At 41.6% G+C, this 23244-nt stretch overlaps 1 protein-coding gene across 7 annotated transcripts in view; it reads left to right on the top strand.

Moving 5' to 3' along the window:
* CTNND2 (catenin delta 2) overlaps positions 1-23244 on the top strand; it is a 528002-nt gene that overhangs the window by 290350 nt on the left and 214408 nt on the right. For 4 of the 7 annotated variants that reach the window (XM_079984908.1, XM_079984910.1, XM_079984911.1 and 1 more), the window contains 2 exons: positions 10539-10733; positions 22831-23149. In XM_079984908.1, coding sequence (XP_079841034.1) covers positions 10539-10733; positions 22831-23149 — 514 coding nt within the window. The remainder of the gene's footprint in view (positions 1-10538; positions 10734-22830; positions 23150-23244) is intronic. The other 3 variants (XM_079984909.1, XM_079984912.1, XM_079984913.1) reach the window with 1 other exon arrangement.

Genomic DNA, 23244 nt, shown 5'->3' with positions numbered 1-23244 from the left:
GAATGTGGAGCAACTCCATACATATTCAATGCCTTTCCTCTGCAGAACTGAGCTAATGTGTATGCAAAAAGTGAGCTCTGGAATGGTTTTCCCTTATATATTTTTCTGGTTATTATATGTGTGTACATAAAAACTAGATGAAAATAAGGTCCACATTAGTTCAGCATTTGGCTTCCAGCAGCAGTTAACTAGGTATGTCTGGGAGCTTATGCGCAGGTCATAAATGCAATGACCATGTTACTTGTCCTCAGCATCTGATATAGCCTTTGTATGTTGAAGTTATGTTTAGCTTTGGAGGCTAATAGCTGTTGATAGTTCTATCCTTCATGAATCTGTCATATATATATATGACATATATATATGATTCATATACATATACATATACATATATATAATTATGCTTAGGATAGCGGCCAGCACACCTTTAGTGATTTGTTGTTTAGTTATGTCCGACTCTTCGTGACTCCATGGACCAGAGCATGCCAGGCACTCCTGTCTTCCACTGCCTCCTGCAGTTTGGTCACACTCAAGCTGATACCTTTGAGAACACTGCCCAACCATCTTGTCCTCTGTCGTACCCTTCTCCTTGTGCCCTCCATCTTTCCCAACATCAGGGTCTTTTCCAGGGAGTCTTCTCTTCTCATGAGGTGGCCAAAGTATTGGAGTCTTAGCTTCAGGATCTGTCCTTCCAGTGAGCACTCAGGGCTGATTTCCTTCAGAATGGATAGGTTTGATCATCTTGCAGTCCAGCACCATAATTCAAAAGCATAATTCAAAAGATCAGCCTTCTTTCTGGTCCAGCTCTGGATATTATGTTTGGAGGAGACCAATCTTAGCTAGGCTGCAAGATGCATCTTCTCACAAAGTGACCGAGACTGCAGGTTTTGAGCAAGGCCTCTCAAAGGCCTGTAGTTCATTGGTGCTTTGGGGTGTGTGTGTGTGTGTGTGTGTGTGTGTGTGTGTGTAAAATGCCTGACTATACTGTTAATAGTTACAGGGGCTATGGGAATTGTGTATTATATATACATACACCAATCAAACATCAGATTTATATAGCTAAATATTACTCTTGTTTAAGACCTCAGTACAGGGTTGGAAACTCCCATTGTTGTAGGTGCATTTTGCGACAAGGAATTTCATTAGCGTGAGCAGTTTCTGAGCTCTGGGTGCAGGACTGCTGGTGCTGAGGGTGTGGAAGGAGAAATTCCTCCCCATGATAGGTGCCACCTCTCAGCTGGCCTTAGTTTCCCTCTTGGCAGCCTGAAATTGGCTGCCCTTAGGCTAGGAATACAGCTGCATTTTCCCTCCCCCCCTCCCCCACCAGTCTCACCCACTGAAAAGGGACAGGAAACAAAGATAATGGCAGTCCTCCTTGAAGCTGCTGGAGGAATGGGCTTGTCTGCTCCTGAAGCAAATTCTGAAAATGACAGGGATGCTCTGCAGTTCCGTTTTCTGCATTTCTCTCTCATCCTCAGTGCAGAAGGGGAGGCTCCAATAAGGGGCTGGGTAAGGGGAGTTTAACCCGCTGCCAGCCTGCCTCTGGAGCGCCCTGAAATCAGCCAGCCCTGATTGGCCCATGCGCCTGCCTCTGTTCTATTCTTGCTTTCTTCCTTCCCTCTCAAGGAGGGGGGAGGGATAATTAATTGCACAGGAGAAATTAAACCTTGGGTGGAATTTCACACATGTGGGACGTAGAAGGAGAACTAGGCAGAATGTGGTTTCCGAACTTCCCATCCAGAGTCCATTTGAAAACCGCTGAGCATCTTGGTGGACCACTTTATGATTTTTCTGTCTGTTTAGCAACTCTAATGCACTGTGCTTTACAGTGTTAAGGAATTCAAACTGTAATACAATAAAATGCAATATATAAGAAACAAGAAGCAATTTGGGTGGGGGGAAGGGTTGTTTTCAATCTGGATCTGCCTGTTACTCGGAAGTAAATTCCAACCGAGTTCAATTGGGTTTCCTCCCAAGTAAAACATGCGTGGATTGAGGACCTAAAAACTCTTGGTTTTCTTTTAAACCCAACATGTTTTGTTCAGATTTTAGTTGTCTTGTTTAAAAGCATATCATACATTAAAAGTACATTAATTTGAAATATACTAGCCAGTTAGTTATGATGGTTTAAGTAGTGCATGTTAAAGTGTTATCTACCTCAGACTCTCACAGTGATGCTTAAAATCAAAACAATTTTTGGAGTGGGGTCACTGAAGGACCCTTAAGTCTTAGGTTTGTGAACTGGACACTCAAAGTGGGTGTCTCTGCCAACAGTTGTATAGGCCTGTAATATGTGTTAATTGTGGTGCCAAAAAGATTTATGAAGGAAAGGAGGTGTAGGGAGAATCCAAGGCTTGTCTGCAGAGCGGAAGGAAAAGAGGATCTTTTTCTGCCTTTCTACTTCCAGCTACTCACTGAAGACTGGAGAAGACACCCTCTTGTGAATATTAGGGCGGTGGGCAAGGGAAGCATGGCTTTATTTTTTGCCGTCTTCAGATGCGGATTAGACCAAGTGAAAAAAGAACATAAGAGTTTAGCTGCAGTTCATTCATTTTCAGCTTTGTATTCTTGTTAATAATAATAATAATAACAATAATAATAATTTTATATCCCACCCTCCCCAGCCGAAGCCAGGCTCAGAGCGGCTAACAGTGTGTTAAAAAGTGTGTCTAGACATTATGCTGCTGCGCCCATAACCTAGGTTTAGGGTGCCATTTAGCTCCTAACTTTCATATCTCAGTTTCTAACACTGCCTCAGTATTGTGTGTTTTTTATTTGCTTGTTTTTAATGCTGACTGGAAATGAAACTTCCACTTTCCTTAATGAAAAATTTTTATATAAGGGCAAGGGCTAGTTAAATTTGCTCTTGCATACTTTGGGGAGGGATTTTGAAAAGGTGTGCACACACTGATACAGAAATACCTGCACAAATGCCCAGAATGGAAAAGACGGGGGAGGGCAGGAGGGAAGAGTAACTGAGGGAGGGGAGAAAGCAGCCCGGTCCTGACCCTCTCCATCAAGCTCAACACGCTTGTGCAAAATGACAAGTGGCAGAATAGCGTCAAATATCCAAACAGGATATGTAGAAGCTAACAAGCCAATCATTGTTGTTGTTGTTTAGTCGTTTAGTCATGTACGACTCTTTGTGACCCCCATGGACCAGAGCACGCCAGGCACTCCTGTCTTCCACTGCCTCCCGCAGTTTGGTCAAACTCATGCTGGTAACTTCGAGAACACTGTCCCACCATCTCGTCCTCTGTCGTCCCCTTCTCCTTGTGCCCTCCATCTTTCCCAACATCAGGGTCTTTTCCAGGGAGTCTTCTCTTCCCATGAGGTGGCCCAAGTATTGGAGCCTCAGCTTCAGGATCTGTCCTTCCAGTGAGCACTCAGGGCTGATTTTCTTAAGAATTGATAGGTTTGATCTTCTTGCAGTCCATGGGACTCTCAAGAGTCAGTCATATGTGGACATAAAAACCACATCTGAACAATCCACTCTGAAACAGGGGCTTGAGTCTAGTTTCCAGAACTTGGAATTGGCCACGGTTAACACAGTTGCATGTATGTAACATTGCAAAGACCATGTAAAACATGGTAATAATAATTATTATTTTATTATTTGTACCCTGCCCAACTGACCAGGTTGCCCCAGGTAAAAACCAGGAAAGGTGAAGTAAGGGAAAGGGAAGGGATCTCGTAAACATCAGCACCAGGTCACTGAGCACACCTGAGTACAAAATCAGAAAGGCAGAAATCAGTATTCAAAAAAGAAGCTATCCTGTTTTGAGCAACATTCCTCTATGGATATTGTGACTGAGAGCAGCACAGCACCACCCGTGACCCTAGTTATACTGTAGACCCAGAGGGGTGTGTGGTCTGGTTCTCTGGTAGTACCACAGTTCTTTTGAATTTCAGACCACTCCCACTCTAAAGAGCAAATATAGAAAGAGTTTGCAAAATAAATGTTTATTCCTTCTGCTGTCCCTCCCTGAAAACACTTTTGCTGTTTTCCTATAAACAAAGTCATATCTTCTTTCTGCTTCGTTTATTTTATTTTTTTGAAGAAGGGGGAAAAAATCAAAGCTACGAAAGGCACTTCCGTTCCAGACAATTTTGTTTTGAATTTGGGAATTGTCAAGGAGCTGTGGTTAGCCGCCCAGACTGTGTGCCGTTCCCTGGCACCGTTGCCTAGTAACATCATGCTATCGCTTTAGCACTCAGCTTTGAGTTAGAGTCTAATAATGAAAAGAAAGTTAGATGTGGTTATTTACATCGAAAGAAATTGGTGTCTGTCTGTGTGTCCGGTTGTTTGCGGTTTTTTAAAATAGCTGCTTGTTTCTTCTTCTAAACTCAGTTTTTCATCATGATCAGTGGGTGCAAAATGGGGTTGGGGTTGTTGTTTTTCCTGCTGTGCAGCAATAGTTTTTAATTTTTGTTCTCTTCTTTTGCTTTCATTTTAGTAGGGATTGGGGTGTGCTTGTCACCTAGATGTTTTGGTCCCATCCCCCCACCAGTTTTGCCCAAATGTAGCCCTTTGAGATAAAAATTGCTGGATGTGAGGTCATTGGATCAGAGAACTGTAGAGTTGGAAGGGACCCCAAGGGTCATCTAGTGCAGGAATCTTCTGTGCAAGGCAATCTGGAGTACGGCTGGAAAGGTGCACAGCTCCAATGCCTTGGATCACCTGGCAAGAAAATGGGACCAAGGGGACTCCAGCTTAAAGAACCGTTAGCAGAGTATTTACCACTGTCCACAGGGTTGTGTTCATGTCAATGCACATACCTGACCATTAGAATTTCCACACAGCAAAGGTAAGTGGCATGGGGCCCCAGAAGACAGCGTATGTTCAGAAGGGGATCCCAACAGTTTGAAAAACACTGCCCCCTTTTATTGCAAGAACAGACAAAAAACGCACACATTCATCATGAATATGCAAAGTGAAGAATGTCTGTTTTGGATATTGCGTGACACAGGTAGCTCTTTATGATTTCATCCAAATTGGTTCTCTCCAGAAATCACAATAAAGAACAAAGACTGTTGTTTTTTCCACCCCTCAGCTTCAAACGTTTCGTTCTGTTCTTTCAGAATTACTAACAACTTTTAATGCCTTTTAAGTTTTGCTATGGAACAAATCAGGGCGGGACCGGGGGGGGGGGCGGGACAACGACGACGACTTTCAACAGACCAGTCAATGCATTGATGTTTTCTACCACAGCTTTTCTTGTTTGGCAACTGTCCTCATTGTGCTCAGAATCATTCACCTGCTTATGGAATTTCAGCACCAAAAGTTGAAGCAAGATGCAGGTGGAGGTGAGGAGAAATGAGACTGAGACCCAAAAATGCGATGAGAGGCAGAAATACACCTAGTCACAGAAAACAGAGTCAGTGCGCTCCTGGAAAGGAAATTCTTAATTGTGTGGCAAGCTTAATTTTCAAACTTAATTGCAGGGGGGGGGGGAGAGTGAGAAAATGAATGAATGTGTGTAAATGAATGAATGAGTGTGCACGTGTGTGTTTATGAGCTTATGTGTGGGTAGCCTTGCCCATTTCCCCCCCATTAGTCTGGAACATTAACTATGAGGGAAATGTGAGCCCCTACAGAAGGAAGAGGCCTCCGCCAAAGAAGAAAAAGAAAATTGGCAAAATAAATTATTGAACTATGCAGGACAAATTAATCAACTTGAAACCCAAGAAAGAAAGAGGACTTTGATTGTTTTTTTAAAGGGGGCAGATGTTTAATGCATATTTTTTAAGCTTTGTGTATAGATTTCTACATGAGTATAACTTTTAAAAGTCACTTGTAGTAAGATGGTGAAGGTTTTAAAATTGGATTGTTAAGAATATAAGGTTTTACAGGCATGCATGAACAAGCATAAAGCAATGGAACCAAGAGGAGGAATGGAGGGAAGTCAAGCAAAAAATTATGGTTTAAAAATTTGTTTATGATTTTTTTTCTTTATGCATTGTTATTTTTGGAAAATTAATAAAATGTTATTTTTCTAAAAAAAATTATGAGGGAATGTCGCCCTTGAGCTGAAAGGTTTTCTCCTCCTATCTTAAATGAGTAGTATCCTTCTGGCTTCAGCCAATGTGAAGGTAGTTAGAGATCCAGTAATCTTGCAGCAGTTGCAATGGTGAGCTGATCATTTGCAACCCAGTCAAGGTAAAATTATTGTATGGCCACTTGGTACAGATCTCTGGCTCCCCTTGTGGATGAAGCTGCCACCCTGAGGGATAATACAGTGGCACCTCGGGTTAAGAATTTAATTCGTTCCGGAGGTCTATACTTAACCTGAAACTGTTCTTAACCTGAAGCACCACTTTAGCTAATGGGGTCTCCTGCTGCCACTGCACTGCTGGAGCACGATTTCTGTTCTCATCCTGAAGCAAAGTTCTTAACCTGAGGTAATATTTCTGCGTTAGCGGAGTCTGTAACCTGAAGCGTATGTAACCTGAAACTTATGTAACCCGAGGTACCACTGTATATAGCATTTGCGAAAAGGGATAATATATAGCATTTGCTATCTTGAATATATGAAGTTATCCTTTCAGACTTGCTTACTCCTCATTGTGCTGGCAGCAGGTATGGTAGATCACTGGGTAGGCCTTGAAGATATATCAATATATCGCCCAGAGCCAGTATGAGGAGCAGATTGCAATGTTGGCTTCACTCAGCTGTATATCGCTGGTGAGACCACCACCTCTCCTAAGTCTCTGCTAGCAATGCTCGCTGGAGGAAGTAAAGATTCCTGACTCCCCTCAACAGGCGCTGCTAGCAGAGGGACTCAGGAGCAGGCGGTTTCACCAGCGATATACAGCTGAGTGAAACCGCCACCCCAATCTGCCCTCATATACTGTCATCGGTGAGGTGCCAATAGGCTTATTCCTCCCTCTGCATTTTTTTTACTGCTCATCTGAGGAGTGTGCAATTGCTACTCCCCTCAGCCAAGCAGTTAAAGAATTTGCCAGCCAGCCGCTGACTCCCGCACAAGTAGGGGGAGTACCGGGGATGGGGAGGGTTCCCGCTCCCCAGCAGAGCCGTGCAAAGGAGCCCACCGAGGAAAGAGAGGGAGAATCCTAAATGGATGTCCTCACTACTTGGGTCAGGACAAAAGGCACTTGTGTGATCCATTGTCTTTTTATAATAATTTGTATTGTGTTTGCAATTTAGTTTTCCATTTACAAAAAGGAAAAATACAATCCAAAAGTATAGATTTCTCTGAATTCTGTGACTTCCATCCTCCCTTTCGTGGCGTCCACTAATAATCATTTTCACTGCATATCATATTTCTTTGGTGATCCATTGTCAACCCCTTTGATCGGAATGTGTGATTTCAAAGCCCGGGAAGTGGTTGCACAGGCAAGATGCAAGCTTGGCTAGTAAGCAGAAGCCCATCAAGCTGTGATTCATGGCTCCACATTAGGTTCACCTGTTTTTCCACTGGTTGTTTTAGCTGTAGATGATGCTGTTTGCTGGTTCCCACATATCAAGCTGTATTTAAAGATACACCAAACAGGGTAGGCCGTTTCTCCTGGGCATCTGGCATCTCTGCCCAACACCTTCCTCTTTTCTTTTTGCTTTTTTCAAAGGGGGAGTGATGTGTTCATGACTCAAGTGTTCACAAGGGCTAACCCAGGGTTTCCCAAACTTGGGTCTCCAACTGCTGTTGGACTACCGGCTCCCATTATCCCTAGCTAGCAGGACCAGTGGTCAGGGGTGATGGGAATTGTGGCTCAAAAGCAGCTGGAGACCCAAGTCTGGGAAACCCTGGATTAACCAATCCCTTTACGCTGCTTGACATCTCTCCTGCCCTGAATCCAGCTTTGCCTGATTGGAATGCTTGATCCTGGCATGGATGAAGGACATGGTCCTTTGGACTCTAAAAAGCTGCCTGGCACTCTTGCTGCCAAGCAGCTTGTGAGCTTTATGAGAATGAGTCACCCGTCTCTTCCGAAGGTAGTGAAATGCTGGGCAGGCTTTGGCAAATTCTCTGGTTAGCACCATTCTTTCGCTCCCTTTGTTTGCTTTCGTTTTGTTTAGAGAGCGCAAGTTACACAGCGTGTAATTTACTCCACTGCATTGTAGTCCTATTTGTGGGTTTTATCTGAAGCCTTGCAAGGGCTTAACACCACCAGGATTAAGGGGATAATGCATTAGTTTACAGGATACTGGGAAATGAGCTGCAAAGGAAGCTGAACCCCATGCAGTGTGCAAGCCTGTAGTATCCTGCCTCTGCAAAAACCAGACAGTAAGGAATAAGATTCCAGTGCTAAGATTGCAGGAGACTCCTGAGGCACCTCTTTATTTTCTGCTTCAACACTGGTAGTTGCCTCCATCTCGTGTATACAGGGGTTATGTTTATATTAAGGGAGGGTTTTTTTAAAAAATGGGAAAGTATTAGTGCATTCCTAAGGAATGCAGTTGCAGAGTGCAGAGGATGCAGGTGGCGCTGTGGTCTAAACCACAGAGCCTAGGGCTTGCCGATCAGAAGGTCGGTGGTTTGAATCTCCGCGACGGGGTGAGCTCCCGTTGTTCAGTCCCAGCTCCTGCCCACCTAGCAGTTCGAAAGCACATCAAGTGCAAGTAGATAAATAGGTACCGCTCCAGTGGGAAGGTAAACAGTGTTTCCATGTGTTGCTCAGGTTCACCAGAAGTGGCTTAGTCATGCTGGCCACATGACCCAGAAGCTGTCTGCGGGCAAATGCCGGCTCCCTCGGCCTATAGAGTGAGATGAGTGCCGCAACCCCAGAGTCGTCCGCGACTGGACCTAACGGTCAGGGGTACCTTACCTTTACCTTTAAGGAATGCAACTGCAGAGTTCCTTCACTTGGCCTTCTTCTGTTCCGTCTGCGAGTTGTAATATGAGAGCATCCCCTTACTTCTAGTATCAAATAATACACATCTGATATAGCGTAGCAGCTCTGGAAAGGGGATAGAACAGGACTGTCCTGTAGCACTGCTTGTGATGAAATCGTTAAGCCAGTGGAATATTCACTGTACAAGCGGTGTTTCAGTGGTTCCTTTTCAAAATCAGGAATATATTCCCAGAATTTGTGAGTGTGTGTTCAGAAGATACATCTCTTCTGCATTTGAAATGCAGTATTTTTAACAAGATACCACAGGACCATGTGATTAACATTTAACAAGCACAGATCTTGGGTTGGTTTGAGTCTAAGAGGTGACGGCGTTTAAGGTGTGTACCAGTTTTTGCCATATGGCCTGTTACATCTTAAAGCTTAACTTAGCCATCTGCTACATAATGTTTACAAATACATTTTTGCTTGCTTGGGCTAGTACGGATTTTTCCTCATGTTTTAGCTCCCCAGGGTGTCAACATATTGCGAACGTTATTCCATCATCTGCTTGCAAAACGATATCAAGAAATTGTAGCAGTGAAGTAGTTCTGTGTGGTAGAGGTTAAGTGGTGAGATTTCCTTAACTGATATGGCGGTTAATACAAGCACCTCACAGCTTTAATCCTTGTCTTTGGTCTTTTATTTATGCCTGGCTATAATATGGAGATTGTGGTAGCTCTATTGGGAGAGGACTTTATCTCCCTTTTTGACATAATGTAACATGTGGAAAACAATATATATTCAGCTGACTAAAATGTGGAGTAGCAACATAACTACAGAGACTCCTAGTTTTCTTCTCAGTCAACAGAAAATAACTCTTATGTTTGGTTACCAGAAGAGATACATAAGATACAAAAATTGCCCTAAACATGCTTTAAGTTAAAACATGTAAATAAGGTATCCGCATGGGTGGTTGTGTGGGTAAGGGGAAATTTGAGAAAACCACCTTCTCCCTCTTCTGTTCTCTAGCAGGAGCCTTTATTATACTGCAATCTCTTCTATTCTGGATACAACCCAATTTTTTTCATGAGTATGCGCATTATCTCCTAATGATAGCTTTAATATATGTGCCCTGGGGGATTTCGGTTTTACGAAATCTCGCAATCTGGCGTCTATATAGCACATGACAAAACAGCTGACAAACCACAAAATCCTGCCCTGTTTAAACGGAAGATGTACTAGGTCAACTCTGGTGTTCATCCTGAAGAATAATTGATATTTGTAACTTGGTTTCAGTCTAATATTGAAGATGTGGGCACAAATTATGGTACTCGTTTGAATGTTTACTCCCCCATCTGCCGACAGGCTTCTCCGAGATAAAGCAAATATATTTGGAAACGTGTGTGTGTGTGTGTGTGTGTGTTTTCTGGCATTGCTGAAGAATCTCCCTCACGTTTGAGAAAATCAGATTGTGCAGCAGCAACAGATGGCTGGATGAAGACAGAGAGTGTGACTAACTTGAGCCACTGCTGCCTTGTCATGTTTATTCTTTCTTTGTAATTTTTTCAATAGTTTTGATTTGTTTAAGGTCTCCCCCACCCCAATTTGTTAGCTGCTTTCTTTTGCTTGCAAGGTAATCGGGTTACAAATTATTGCGTTTCTGTTCTCGATGTGCCTTTTGGGGTGCTGTTTCCTTGCAAGTGGTTTTGGTGTTCCCCTTAATGTTCCCATATCAATTTATGTTGCAGCTGGATCCCGGGCTTCTTATACCAGCCAGCATAGCCACCTGGGCTCCGAGCTAAGGGCACTACAGTCTCCAGAGCACCACATAGATCCTATTTATGAAGACAGAGTATATCAGAAGCCCCCTATGAGGAGTCTCAGCCAGAGTCAAGGGGACCCTCTTCAACCAGCACATACAGGCACATACCGCACTAGCACAGGTAGGTGAAAACAACCTACAGTCTCTTTCTACCCTCCCTCCCCTTCCTCTCTGGGTAGGTATGATGCTTTGATTCATAAATTTCTGCATTTTTGCTGTTCTGTTAGAAACACAGGGACTGAATCTGTGGTCAGAAATTTGTGCCTGCTACTAAATAACTAAATAAATAAATAATGTCTTTATTCCCCACCCCACCCTTTCTCATAGTTTCTTTCTTGCACACTTACTACTTCATTTTTTGAGCTAAAATATCATATGACGGCGCTCAGAAATCATCCCTGGCTGCTCCTTTGTTCGCTCAGAATGTGTATTACTAAAAAAAGGGACAGGGAGAATTTTTCCTATGATTAATAGACCATTTACAACTGGATAGCTTAATACAGGTGGGATGGCGAAGGGGGAATTAATTAGACGTGGAACATACGTTCCATTCTTACTTCGTATATGTATGCACATTCTCATTCGTTCATTAATACTATATGTCACTCCATGTTAAAGTAGCAGTGTCTGTGGCTGCATTTCAACCAATCAGCTCCATTGATTCATCTGTAATGGTAAGAGCGCATGACCATATATCAAATGTGTTGGTGAACAGTTTTTAGTTGTGGGGAGGTTTTTTCAGCTGTGTGAAATAGCTATATTTGGAAACCTGTGAACAGCAACCAAGTCAGTACTGGCAATTAATTTATGAAGCAACCCGCACCCAGCATGTTCAGAACCAAAATACCCTTCAGACAGACACATCGAGAACAAACAGTAGACATTACTGCAGCGTTATTCATATTTATGGGATGTTTTATTTGCATTGTTGATCTTGTACAGAGAAGGAGTTAGAATTTCCTCAAATCAAAAAAAAAAAGACCATTTGCATTGCCAGATGACTGGTTTGATTTTGCTTTAAGTCTTTTTATAGTCATATTTTGAATTGTGGAGATTGCCTGCTTTCTTTAATTTAATTTTGCATTCTCTGTGCACCCAGATATGTCAAACCAAATATGAAGGAACTAGCTGCTTAATTTGATATAAACAAGAGGGTCAGTAAAGAAGCACTCAGGTGCTGGTAGTAATGACTGCCAACAGAGTATAAAAAAAGAACAAGACTTGGAAATAAATTGTGCTTATGGCCTTGATGAGCAGATATGCTACAACTATAATTAGATTGCAAAGTGAGTAAGTAGATAACGAGAGGAGTAAGCATGGCCTTGTGTTTGCAGGTCTAAAGTACACTGATTGAAAGTCGATTTATAATCTGTAGATCTGCATTGGGTAGTGTCCTTTATGCAGAAACATTTTTTTAAAAGGATACAATAAAGGAGGGAACTGTTTGCCTAAACCTGGCCAATGTTGCATTCATTTTTCAATTTATTACTGTAATTTTTGGAAGTGGGGGAGGTTATAGGCTGTGGTACAGATGCAAGACATTCCCCTGCCATCGAATCAAATCCCTTTATGGGAAATTTGCCATCCACATTTTCAATTCTGCTCTGCAGACACTGTTAATATGAAATTAAGCAGCAGTCCTGACTTCACTCCTGCCAATGAGCCAACGAATGCAACATATACTTGTTTTTGTTAAACTACCCGAGCAAATGCTTTAAGCATATCCATAAACACAGATCACTTATGTCCACTAAAGGCAGCGGGAAAAGTTAGAGAGAGAGAGAGAGAGAGAGAGAGAGTGAAGTGAAGGATCTGTTCTATAGTGGTACACACTTCTAGTCAAGATAGCTGTGTCCTGTATGTAGCTTGTGCTGTGAATGATGCTGTGTCCTGTATGTAGCTTGTGCTGTGAATGATGCTGTGTCAAAAATTAGCCCTTGATTGTGCTCTGCTGACATCAGTTATGCACAGCCTGTTCTTAATGGCCCATCCTTTGCAAAAGCCTTTAACAAAGGAAGCAGGAAAAGGCTGCTGAGGAGGCTGTTTAATCATTTGTTTCTGAAGTTGTCTGTCTCTTCTTGTTCTCCATGGTTTCTGAGCCTCCCAGGGCATTTGGTTTTCCTGGCTCTTTGCTGACTTCCCTCCTCTTTCGTAACTCCCTGGTTGCCCAGGTTGTTTGAATTCAGTGACCAAGATTACCCCAGGATTGAGGGAACCAGCCACAGCACCCTACTGCAGCCATTTTTAAAAAACCCACTATTAAAAGCAAGGTGTGGTATTGCAATTAGGAATTTAGGAGTTGCCACTGGTTTTCATTTTCTTTTTCTTTCTTTATCAGTACCTCTCTAATGGTGCCTTTGTGCTTAGATTGCCTTCACTAAGCAGCAAATAATAATGTTGCATTATTATGAATGAAATTGCTTAACTTTACACTCGGCAAAACTTTACACTCATAATCTTGTTTCAAATAGATTCCTTGAAAGAGAGCAGCTTGTGGTTCTCTTCTTTCTGTCAGTGCCTCTCATAGCAGTCACCTGGTCTGCACAGAGAAATAGTGTGCCCAAAGGGAAGCCAGGTTTTTGTCTCCTTGAAGGTGGTGGCTCTATTCCCGGGTTTCATATATTGACTTTGCTGGACAGAAGGCATTTAAAGTATATTTTCCTGCCTTTTCTGCCCTACTTAGAGCTGTACGTATGCATACTTCTAGTTTGTTGTTGGCCTAGCTGATGGTTTTGTTGAGTGCAAGCATTGTTGAGAGTTCCTTTAACCAGTGAGAGGTGCAGTCATCAGGGAAGCAGTGGTGGTAGACTCCAGACTTTTTGTTTTAAAAAGTCCCTTGGCCAACAAATTTGGTGTGGTCCTTTTGAACACAGAAAAGCTAGGTATCTGAAGGACCATTTTCACCCAATGACCATGCCTAGTTGTTAAGATATGCATTGGCGGGCCCTCCTCTCCTTCCCACCAGTAAGAGAGGAGGCAAGCATGAGAGAGAGGGCCTCTTTTCGGTCATGGTTCTGGAATTGTGAACTCCCTGTACATGGCCCCTACAGTGCAGGCCTTTAAGCATGTCTTAAAAGCCACTCTGCCATTCCTTAACAGTGTTTTGTCATTGTTTTCTGAGACTCTAGGCTTCCCTACATTGGTTTTTAATGCTTCAGAAAATGTACCGAAGTGTATCTCATCTCGTTGTACACCACCTTGTGGGGGATATCCTCTAAAACAGGTGGCATAAATACTTTCAAATAAATATGGCTTCCAGCATTCTGCCAGTTTTATAGTATTGATTTCATACATAAACTGAGATTTCCTTCTGTGCTCAGGAACACAATAGCCTCTAGAATACTGTCAGTTTTTCTCAAGTCCCAGAGAATATGGGTGTAATCTACCCATAGTAGAGCTGATTTACCCATTTTATCAGTTGCCTTATTATGGTGTTTGAACACACTTAAGTATTAGGAATTTCTATTTCTACATGTTCCAATGAGCTTTGTGTTGAAAGGTATCCAATTTCTACAAACTTTTAGAACTGGAAGAAACTAAGAATGATTGTTAGCAGCAGCAGCAGCGTTCCTTCTTTAAAAAACAAAACGTTGTGGATGATATAAGCCACACAGGATTTTTGTTGAAGAGGCAGTGCCTGGATGGAAAATTCTGGACGTGGACATTTCTGAAACAAATTTTGAAGAAATCAAAAAAGAAGATATTTTCAAACGAAATTCAGTTTAGACATTTAAAAGGAAAGCATCACTTAGGGACAGAAAACATCAGTCATTGGACCTGTTTATGCATCTCTCCCTATTACTTGATCTGACAAGGATTGTGCTTTTAAAATGCTAGTCTTCATATTCAAATATTCATTTTTGTTTGCTATGAAATACTTGAAATTCCTTGTGGATACTTAATTCTGTAGTACATAATTTGTTGTTGTTGTTTAAGCACACATAAAGTTAGTTCTCAACTGTATGGATTCTCAAAAAAGCAGCATCTTTGAATCTGCAAGCTGAGAAACAACTGCAACCACACCATCAGGGTATCAAATTTTGGAACATTTATATATCAAGACTCATTTTAGCAGTATCAATCCATAAGCAAAAGTCTGAACCAAACTAAGAAAAGTCAGAGACGGAGATGTAGAAAAATGCCACTTTCAAACATCTTTTCTATGTTAAAGCTAAATCAGTGCCCTAAAGGTCCAGAGCATCATCAGAGAAAGGGAAATACTTGAGGCTGCTTCCTGGAAACACGGCAGAACATCAAATAAAAAGCTGCATCAGTGAAAGTACCACAAGAAGCTATCAAGCTGAGAAAGTATAGCATTGTTTTTCGCTCAAGGAGTATCACTCCTGATCACAGATGTATAATGATCAACCTGAGAAAAGGCAACATTAGTATATTTGCTCATCCTTAGCCATGAGCAAGTTTGGGCTAACAACTTTTTTATTATTATCAGTGCTCAGTGTCAGCATGTTCTCTGGATGAGTTGTTCCATGTCGGCCTCTTTTTTTAAAATGAGCATTCTCAGGTGCACATTCATACAGGTTCTTGCAGCAACCAATATATCACTATGCTTGAGCTAGGGTGTAAAATTAAGTGTCTGGAGCTAAAAACCACTACACAATAGCATTTATTTAATTAGTTAAAGCAAGCAGTTTTACCCTGCACTTCAGCCATAAGAGAGAGTCCCAAGAACATTCCCAAGACCCATTCAAACAAAACAGTGTTTGCCCACAGTCTTAGTCTAAAGGACATACTACAAAAGCAAAGGGGGTGGAGAGGGACGAGGAGGGAAAGCAAACTCAGGCACCAGTTTTTAGTATTGTGGCCTCTTGTGTTGTCCTATATCTCTCAGCTTAGAACATCCACAGAAGAGGGTCTTTATATGCCTAGTCTCCTTGTTTTCATGTGTTACTCTGCCTTTCAATCACTTTGAACTTTAGACCTGGCTTTAATAAATTGATGGACACTGGTACTCAGTGCTGCCAAATCTGCATGCAGGTGGTTCCATTTTCCTCCCCAGAAACCGAGGCGTGTGGATTAATATCACCTGTGTCGATATGACAGAAGTCTGATTATGGAGGTAGGATATGTTGAGTCCATGTGTATAAAAGGCCTCGGTCCAGTATACCTGAAGGAGTGCCTCCAGCTCCAAGGGCCTTCTGGTGGTTCCCTCACTGCGAGAAGCCAAGTTACAGGGAACCAGGCAGAGGGCCTTCTCAGTAGTGGCGCCCGCCCTGTGGAATACCCTCCCACCAGATGTCAAAGAGAACAACAAATACCAGACTTTTAGAAGACATCTAAAGGCAGCCCTGTTTAGGGAAGCTTTTAATGTTTGATGCATTACTGTATTTTAATATTTTGTTGGAAGCTGCCCAGAGTAGCTAGGGAAGCCCAGCCAGATAGGCGGGGTATTAATAATAATAATAATAATAATAATAATAATAATAATTAGACAATTGTCCCTCTGATCCTCAGTCTGTTACAAAGCAGTCCTCTGACAAAACCAGTTGCTGACCAAGGGCATATGCTTTTTTTTTTTTTGTTTGTTTTTGTTTTTGTTCCGACAATAATCAGTCCTGCTCTTCTGATAATTAGCTTGATGCTTTCTCTTTGATTATAGTATATGGACACGGAATGTTGTTGGTCTCCTTTGCAAAGTATGTTTTAATACATGTCAAAAATTTTACTTTGAAAAGTGGGCTATAAATAACGCATTCTGAATTGGTACGTCGGGAGTAAATTATTGAGCCCAAGATGTATATATTTTATCTGGGGCCATCACCTGATTAAGGGAATATTAGGTTATTAATTGTAGATTATTAATCCTTGGGGAGCTTACTTCAGTGCTACACACGTTGGATCATACCATGTCTTAGAAGAGGTGTTCCATTTTATTGAGTATAGAAGCAGGGGGTGCCTTTTCTAACACTGTTACTCCCACCCATAGGTTTTGTAAGACTGCAGTCTTTAACAGTGTCTGCTCAGAAGTAAATCCCATTGGATTCAATTGGCTTACTCCCAGGGAAGTGGCATTTGGAGCAGCCCTAAGAATGGGGGAAGTCGGCATAATTTGTGCCAGTTTAAGTTAAGCCAAACTCCATTCAGCAGTGGGGCTACTGTTGACTGAGTCAGCTTAAGCCTGGCGGGAGGAAAGCAAGCCTTTAAAATAGATTTTGACTTGCCTCGCTCTTTTAGTCGGCTTTAGTTTGCCAGGACATATGAACAAGCTGAACAGAGTTAGGATCCAGTGTAAGTGACCCCTGCCTGGTTCAATCCCCTGCCACAGCATGCTCCCATAATACCCATTTACACCAGTGTAAGTTCACCAGTCTTGGCTCAGCTGGCTGAGCCAGGATGATGGAGTTGCACCCCTGTATATTTAGCTGAGCCAGGGTTGGGTAACCGATGGTATCCAGCTGAGCTGGGAATCTGCTTCTTGAGCCAGCTTGGCTTCTTGTGTCTACTTGGAAGGGAGCCCAACTGAGTTCAGTGGAACTTACTCCCAGAAAAGCACATTTAGGATTGCAGCCTTAACTGATTAATTGAATGTAGATTGCTGCCCCTAACTTCAGTCAGATACCTTTTAAACACCATTTTTTTGTGAAATTGAAAGAAGATGTTTGATTATATTTTGAAATGCTTGATGAATATAACAATCAGATAAATAGGTAATATCCCAGTAATCCCATGAAAACGAGGCCTCAGATTGTCAGACGTGTCTCCTGTTTCTATGAAAGATAAAAGCCAAGTTAGGTTCATCCTCCATCTTCCTTGTTCCTCTTTGGTGGGATAAGATGACAAAGAATAGCTTTAAAGCAAATAAAAGGAAATATAAGGTAATGCATTATAATTGAAATCTTAGAGGGAATAAAATGACAGGCAGCATGTCTCTGCTTGTTGCAGGTTTTAGAAACTGGAAAAATCCACAGCTGAGATGTTAAGGAACATGGGAGTAGCTCCTTCAAGACAAGGACAAAATGATCTGTCAAAAGGAAGAGACAGGGTGGGAGAAGGAACGGGAAATAGCAAAACTGCTTGAATTGTATTGTGCCCTTAGTTGGCCATTGGTTATTTCAAGTCAGGTTTCTTTTAAAGACATAAAATGGAATATTCCAATGCAAAGTAAATAAACCGGAGGCAGCGGGGGTGGGAAGAGAGGTGATTTAGGTGTTGATGCATCATGTATGATGGCCATACATTTTTGTTAAGGGTTCTTTCAAATGAGATGTGACGTGCTAGAATGATGTGGAAGAAACTCATTGTACAAATTAATTACTGGCATAATTTGTTCTTATTGAGGTTTTTGAAATTTCGATGCTACCGTTTACCGTAATTTCCACAACTTGTGGGAATTGTGTAGGTGTTATAGTCTGTTCTGCAGCTTTTGTTTTATTAGCGCATTTAATTAAAACTTGCTTTTGTGAGCATCCTAGTGTGTCTTAAAAAGACGGCATGCATCTTTTATCCACTTAGCTGGCCTACAAAGATAATCATAAAAGTAAATTCAGCTTCCTTTCTTTAAGGGTGGGTTCACATTGCTGCCTTTAGAGAGCAATGACGCTGACTCTTTTCCCATGTGCCCTCATTCCTTTCTCTATGTGTACAAACCAGGGGGCATTTAGGGTGTGGGTGTGGGTGTCTTTACCCTAAGCAAGGGTGTTCACCCCTTGGCTAGTTCCACATTAAGAATGGTTTGAGGACTCCACAGCCATGTGAAACAGCACATCAAACAATAGCATCTTATAACAAATTACAGAATGCATGCACATTTTGGATAATGCAGTGTCTGTGTTGACACAGATTAAAAGCCCAGCACTGGAAAAGCAGTGAGTAAACCTGAACACAGCTGTAGTCTAGCTAAATGTCTGGTTGCTATAAGGAGAGGAGCATGCAACTCCTGCCAGAACAATGTTTCCACCCACTTTATACTTATGGCTGCTGCTACACAGCGGATTTCATATCCCTTTGTCAAATTTTAAAATGTTAAGAAATAAAGTTTGTTACTCTCATTAGATTGTGTGTGGCACACCAGATCCCAGTTTTGTTGTGTATTAATGCATTAATGGAAATCTCCCTGCTCCATGATAGATGTACTTAGAGCTTTAAACCTGTTGACTAATTTCTACATTTACTATATTTTCCAATGAATCCAGGTGCCAAAATATTATTGTTTCTCCTATAAAAGCGACTTGACAGTTTGCGTAATGGTTCACATTTTGTCCCATAGGCTGTTGAATGTAGTTTGCTAATGTGAGTCAACGAAACAATGAAGAATCTTTTAGCGCCTTAAAGACTTAACATAAGCTTCTGTGGATTAGAATTAACTTTGCAAGAAGTTTGAAGTTGACAGGTGTACATACACATGGGTGTAGAAGGAAATACTGTACCTCTGAGGTATAGCTGGCACTCGTTCATTTTCAGTGCTAACGTAAAACATAATTGTTCTCTGAAACATCTGTTGAATGTTGATTTAGTCAGCCACTTATAGGAAGAAGCTGGCCTCTCTGTGGTGTCAAATATAGTTTTAGTGATTGTTGAATAATTGCTGTTTTAATTATGGTATCCTTAAAATCTGTTCCTATTTGTTCTGAAAAAAGAATTTGATGAGTGTTGCTGTTTTGAGGTTTAGGTTATTGTAACTATGAAGGGTGGGCTAGAAATTTTATCAAATGAAGAACTGCGTCAAAATGGCAAAGAATAGTCTTCAAATTTAATTAATGCTTAAATGCAGGCAAAGTAGGCACAGAGGCCATTCATAATGGCACAATAGCTCAGTCTTTGGAGCATGAGACTCTTAATTTTAAATTTTAAGCTTTTACAAGCTAGGTTCCCTCTGCAGATGAAAGAGTCCTAGGGAGTTTTAATGAGCTCAGTTTGTTTGCAGGCAAATTCCTTCTTGGCGACTGATTATCCCCACAGCAGGGTTTTCAAGATATAGTGCCCCCTGAGCTCAAGAGCAAAGCCCATGTATAGGGTAGACAGGCAGAGCTGATCTCCCACTGACTGCATTACTAGTGCCCTGCACAGCCAGTTTAACCCAAAGGCAGACCAGAATGAAGTCTTGCTCCTTCTGGTCTGCTGCTGAAACCCTGCCTCTCAGAGGGGCCCTCATTGGCTAAGTGGCTAATTTGCACTCAAAGTTTAGGTGGGGTATCCCGTCATTCTACATTGCCAGCCACGAAGGAGGCGGGGTCTGCCTTATCCTCTGTCCAGGGAGATGGGCCTGGCCACAACTGTCCCCTCCACAAAGAAGGGGTAATCAGTCTTTCCCTCCTATCCAACCTCTCTCCCCCAGGCTCTTTTAGCTTCATAGCAGGCACCCCACAACCCGAGTCACCTTTCCCCAATACTCTTGGTTACTAGGGTTTTGACCAGTGCAATCCCTTTCTCCTTCCCCCCTTTTTTTCTTCTCCCCAGCTGATGTTCAGCTGTGATTCACAGTTGGTGAAGGACTTGTCAAACCATTCCTCTGTGTGTGTGTGTGTGTGTGTTTGCAAACACATAGTTTTCAGTGTACCTGTAGACTACCCTAGTGCAGAAATCTCTGTGGATGGGTGGTCCAACTTTGCTGCTCTAATGATAGTCATGGATCACCTGTTATTATTTACATTATTTTTTTATTTCTTAATGACATTTGTATATTGCCTGAAACATAAAAGTTCTTACAGCTTACAGTAAATGTGAGAATAATTGAAATACGAACCAAAACATAGAACTGTTGAAAGGGGAGGGGAGGTACGCAAGGCTGCTGTTAGTGTGTATGATGTTTTTTTTAAGATTAAATACCTGATATCACCCATATGGGCTAATATTACTTAACATCATTGCATTCTTTTTGAATGTCTACTAACCAACAAATTTTCAGTACTGCACCATCATAACCATTGTCATAATTAACAACTACATTCTGTAGTTCAGCTTGCTGTTCCATATACACCCATATGAAAATTGCATGAAGAAAAGAAATATCAAATGCAAACTAGAATAGATTGAAATGCTGTTCTTAATTTCAAGGTGAAGATGTTTAAAATGTGCTTGAATCCTAATTGGTATATGGTATTTCTAAAAGTCACATGGAATATTCAGGAAACATTGACATGAAGTGTACTTGTAAATTATTTTAGTGCTTGGTATAAACCTCTCTCAGTCCATTCCAGCTCTTTAATGAAATAGCAGTTGTCATTTGATTGGATTGATATGCATCTCCTAAATGCATATTTTCAAGAGAAATGGCAAACACAGTTATAAAGTTGAACAATGAGAAATGTCATCCCCAATGTTCTGTTGATGCTGACAGTAACAAGACAATACGTATACTTTTGCTTACCCATTTTACTTACCTTGTAATTATGAAATATTTGTCCTAATAAAATGGAAGTTGTGCCAGTTTGAAGGTCGTATGATTTTCTCTGTAACGTGGAAAGAAGAAAAAGCCCATTGATGTTACCTTGATTTCCCAATTTGGGATGACTATTCATTAAGGGCAAAACTAGTTCAGTGGACCTGAATCGCTGCTGAATATTTAAAAATAATTGGTAAGGAGGGCAGAAGTAAAAAAAACTTAACTTTCCTTGCTTGCTGTATCTCCCTTGTACACTTGCTCCCTAGCTGTTTTTCCTCTCTACTGCCAGCAACACTTCTCTGTTAGAAGAAAAGTTGCTGAAGGAGGTGAGTTTAAGGGAAAGGTGTTTGGCAGGGAAAGGTTTAATCAGCCTTCCTTCATCCTTCCAAACCAACGGCCTCATTTCATTACAGTTTGCATTTGTCAGGGTCTTGGGTTCCTAATCCTGGGTCCTTCGCCAAAGGTTCAGTCTGTTTGTAAGGTTAATATGAACAGAAGGGAGGAAACTACTGGGAAACCTCTAAGATACTTGATCAGACTTCATTCTTTCCTTCCCCTCCCCTTTGTTGTACTTGTGGTTTGGCCTCCCGGAGAGCTTGTTGTGCAGTGGTAGGTCAATGGCAGGGTGAGTGGCAAGAACTATAATCCTGTGAATATTTCCTTTGAAATAAGCCTCATGCATTGAATGGGATTTTTTTTTGAAGTCAGAATGCACAGAATTTCAGTCTTGGTTAATTGCAGTTTTTAAAAAGTTTAAGAAGATTTAAACAATACAGAATGTATGCTAGCCTGTTATTTTAAGACCACCATATCAAACCCACCGAGAACCAATATAATTGGGCTTTTTTCTGTCAACGATGACCTTTTTTAATCACAAATGTTGTTACTCTATAAAGTACAGCTGCATTTTGCATGGAGTTTACAGTCCAGGCATGGCACATATATGCAAAAACACCAAGCAGGTCCCTTTCAGTGTTCAGGCTTTGAAGTGCTCTTATGAGATCTTGTGGGACCATCCAAGTTCCCACAAGATCTTGGGAGAGCATCCCAGATTCTGCACTCTGAGAGGGACTTGCCCAGTAAGCAAGGAGGAGAGCTTGCACCAAGTGCAAAAATATCTTCTATTGTCTCCTCTCTGCGGTCATTTAATCTGCAGTTTCAGCTTGCCAGCTTTCAACCGTGCAAGGTTGAAATTGCACTAGTTAATGGCGCATAAGACGCGATCGTACTGTAGTGACAAAAATCTGGCCACTATAGACAGAAAAGACACTCCTAGGATTTGGCCCGTATTTTGAATAAATTTCGATCTTGCCTCAAACATCTTCACTTGGAAAATGAGTGTAATAAAAGACCGAGTGTTATTTCACTAATTTGAAAAATAAGCAGCTCCTTGATTACATTGTGGTTATTAATAACCACCAATGGGTTACATTTCACTTCTAATGCAGGCAGATAATCTGAACACGGTGTTGGGACATTTGAAGGTTTGATATGGAAGAACACTATTAATGCAATTTATATGCATTGTCTTCATTATTCCTGTGTAATCTTAGCATCAAGAAGAAAGTGGCAGGTGATCTGCATGGGGCTACAGTTCCTAGGTAGCAGTTTTGCCTTTTTTTAAAAGTGTTCCAAGTTTGGCAACTGATAAAGTAGCACTGCGATGCCTAGGGGTTTTGTTTGTGTACGTACTTACCTGTGGATAGTATTCTTGAACATGCTATAAAGCAGTTACTCTTCTGGCTAATAAATGTGAAACTTCATTTAAAGCTTTTCATTTGAACTGTGTTTCATGATGATTCCAGGAATGACAATGTTCTTTTTTTCTCGTTCTTTTCAAACCCCTGTTTATATGTGTGTATTTTTTTCCTCTGCCTAGACCTGGTTAACCATTTCTGTGAACAGGTCCTCAATTTTTTACTTTGTCCCTACTTTCCTGTCGTAGCCCCATCTTCCCCTGGTGTCGACTCCGTACCCTTACAGCGCACAGGCAGTCAACACGGCTCACAGAATGCAACAGCGACCTTCCAGAGGGCCAGCTATGCAGCCGGCCCAGCCTCCAATTACGCAGATCCCTACCGACAGCTGCAGTATTGTCCTTCTGTTGAATCACCATACAGCAAATCTGGACCAGCCATCCCACCTGAGGGAACCTTGGCTAGGTCACCTTCAATTGATAGCATTCAGAAAGATCCCAGGTGGGTAAAACCTTACTTCTCTCTACAGTTGTATGAAGTCATAAAGAGGTTTGCAGTGGCAACCGGTTTCATATTTTACAAGTGTGTTGTGCTGT

This window comes from Podarcis cretensis (genome assembly GCF_951804945.1).
Source record: "Podarcis cretensis genome assembly, chromosome: 7".
NCBI classification, from domain to species: Eukaryota; Metazoa; Chordata; class Lepidosauria; order Squamata; family Lacertidae; genus Podarcis; species Podarcis cretensis.
The sequence above is the reverse complement of the archived record's forward strand: the minus strand, read 5'-3'. Positions and strand labels throughout refer to the sequence as shown.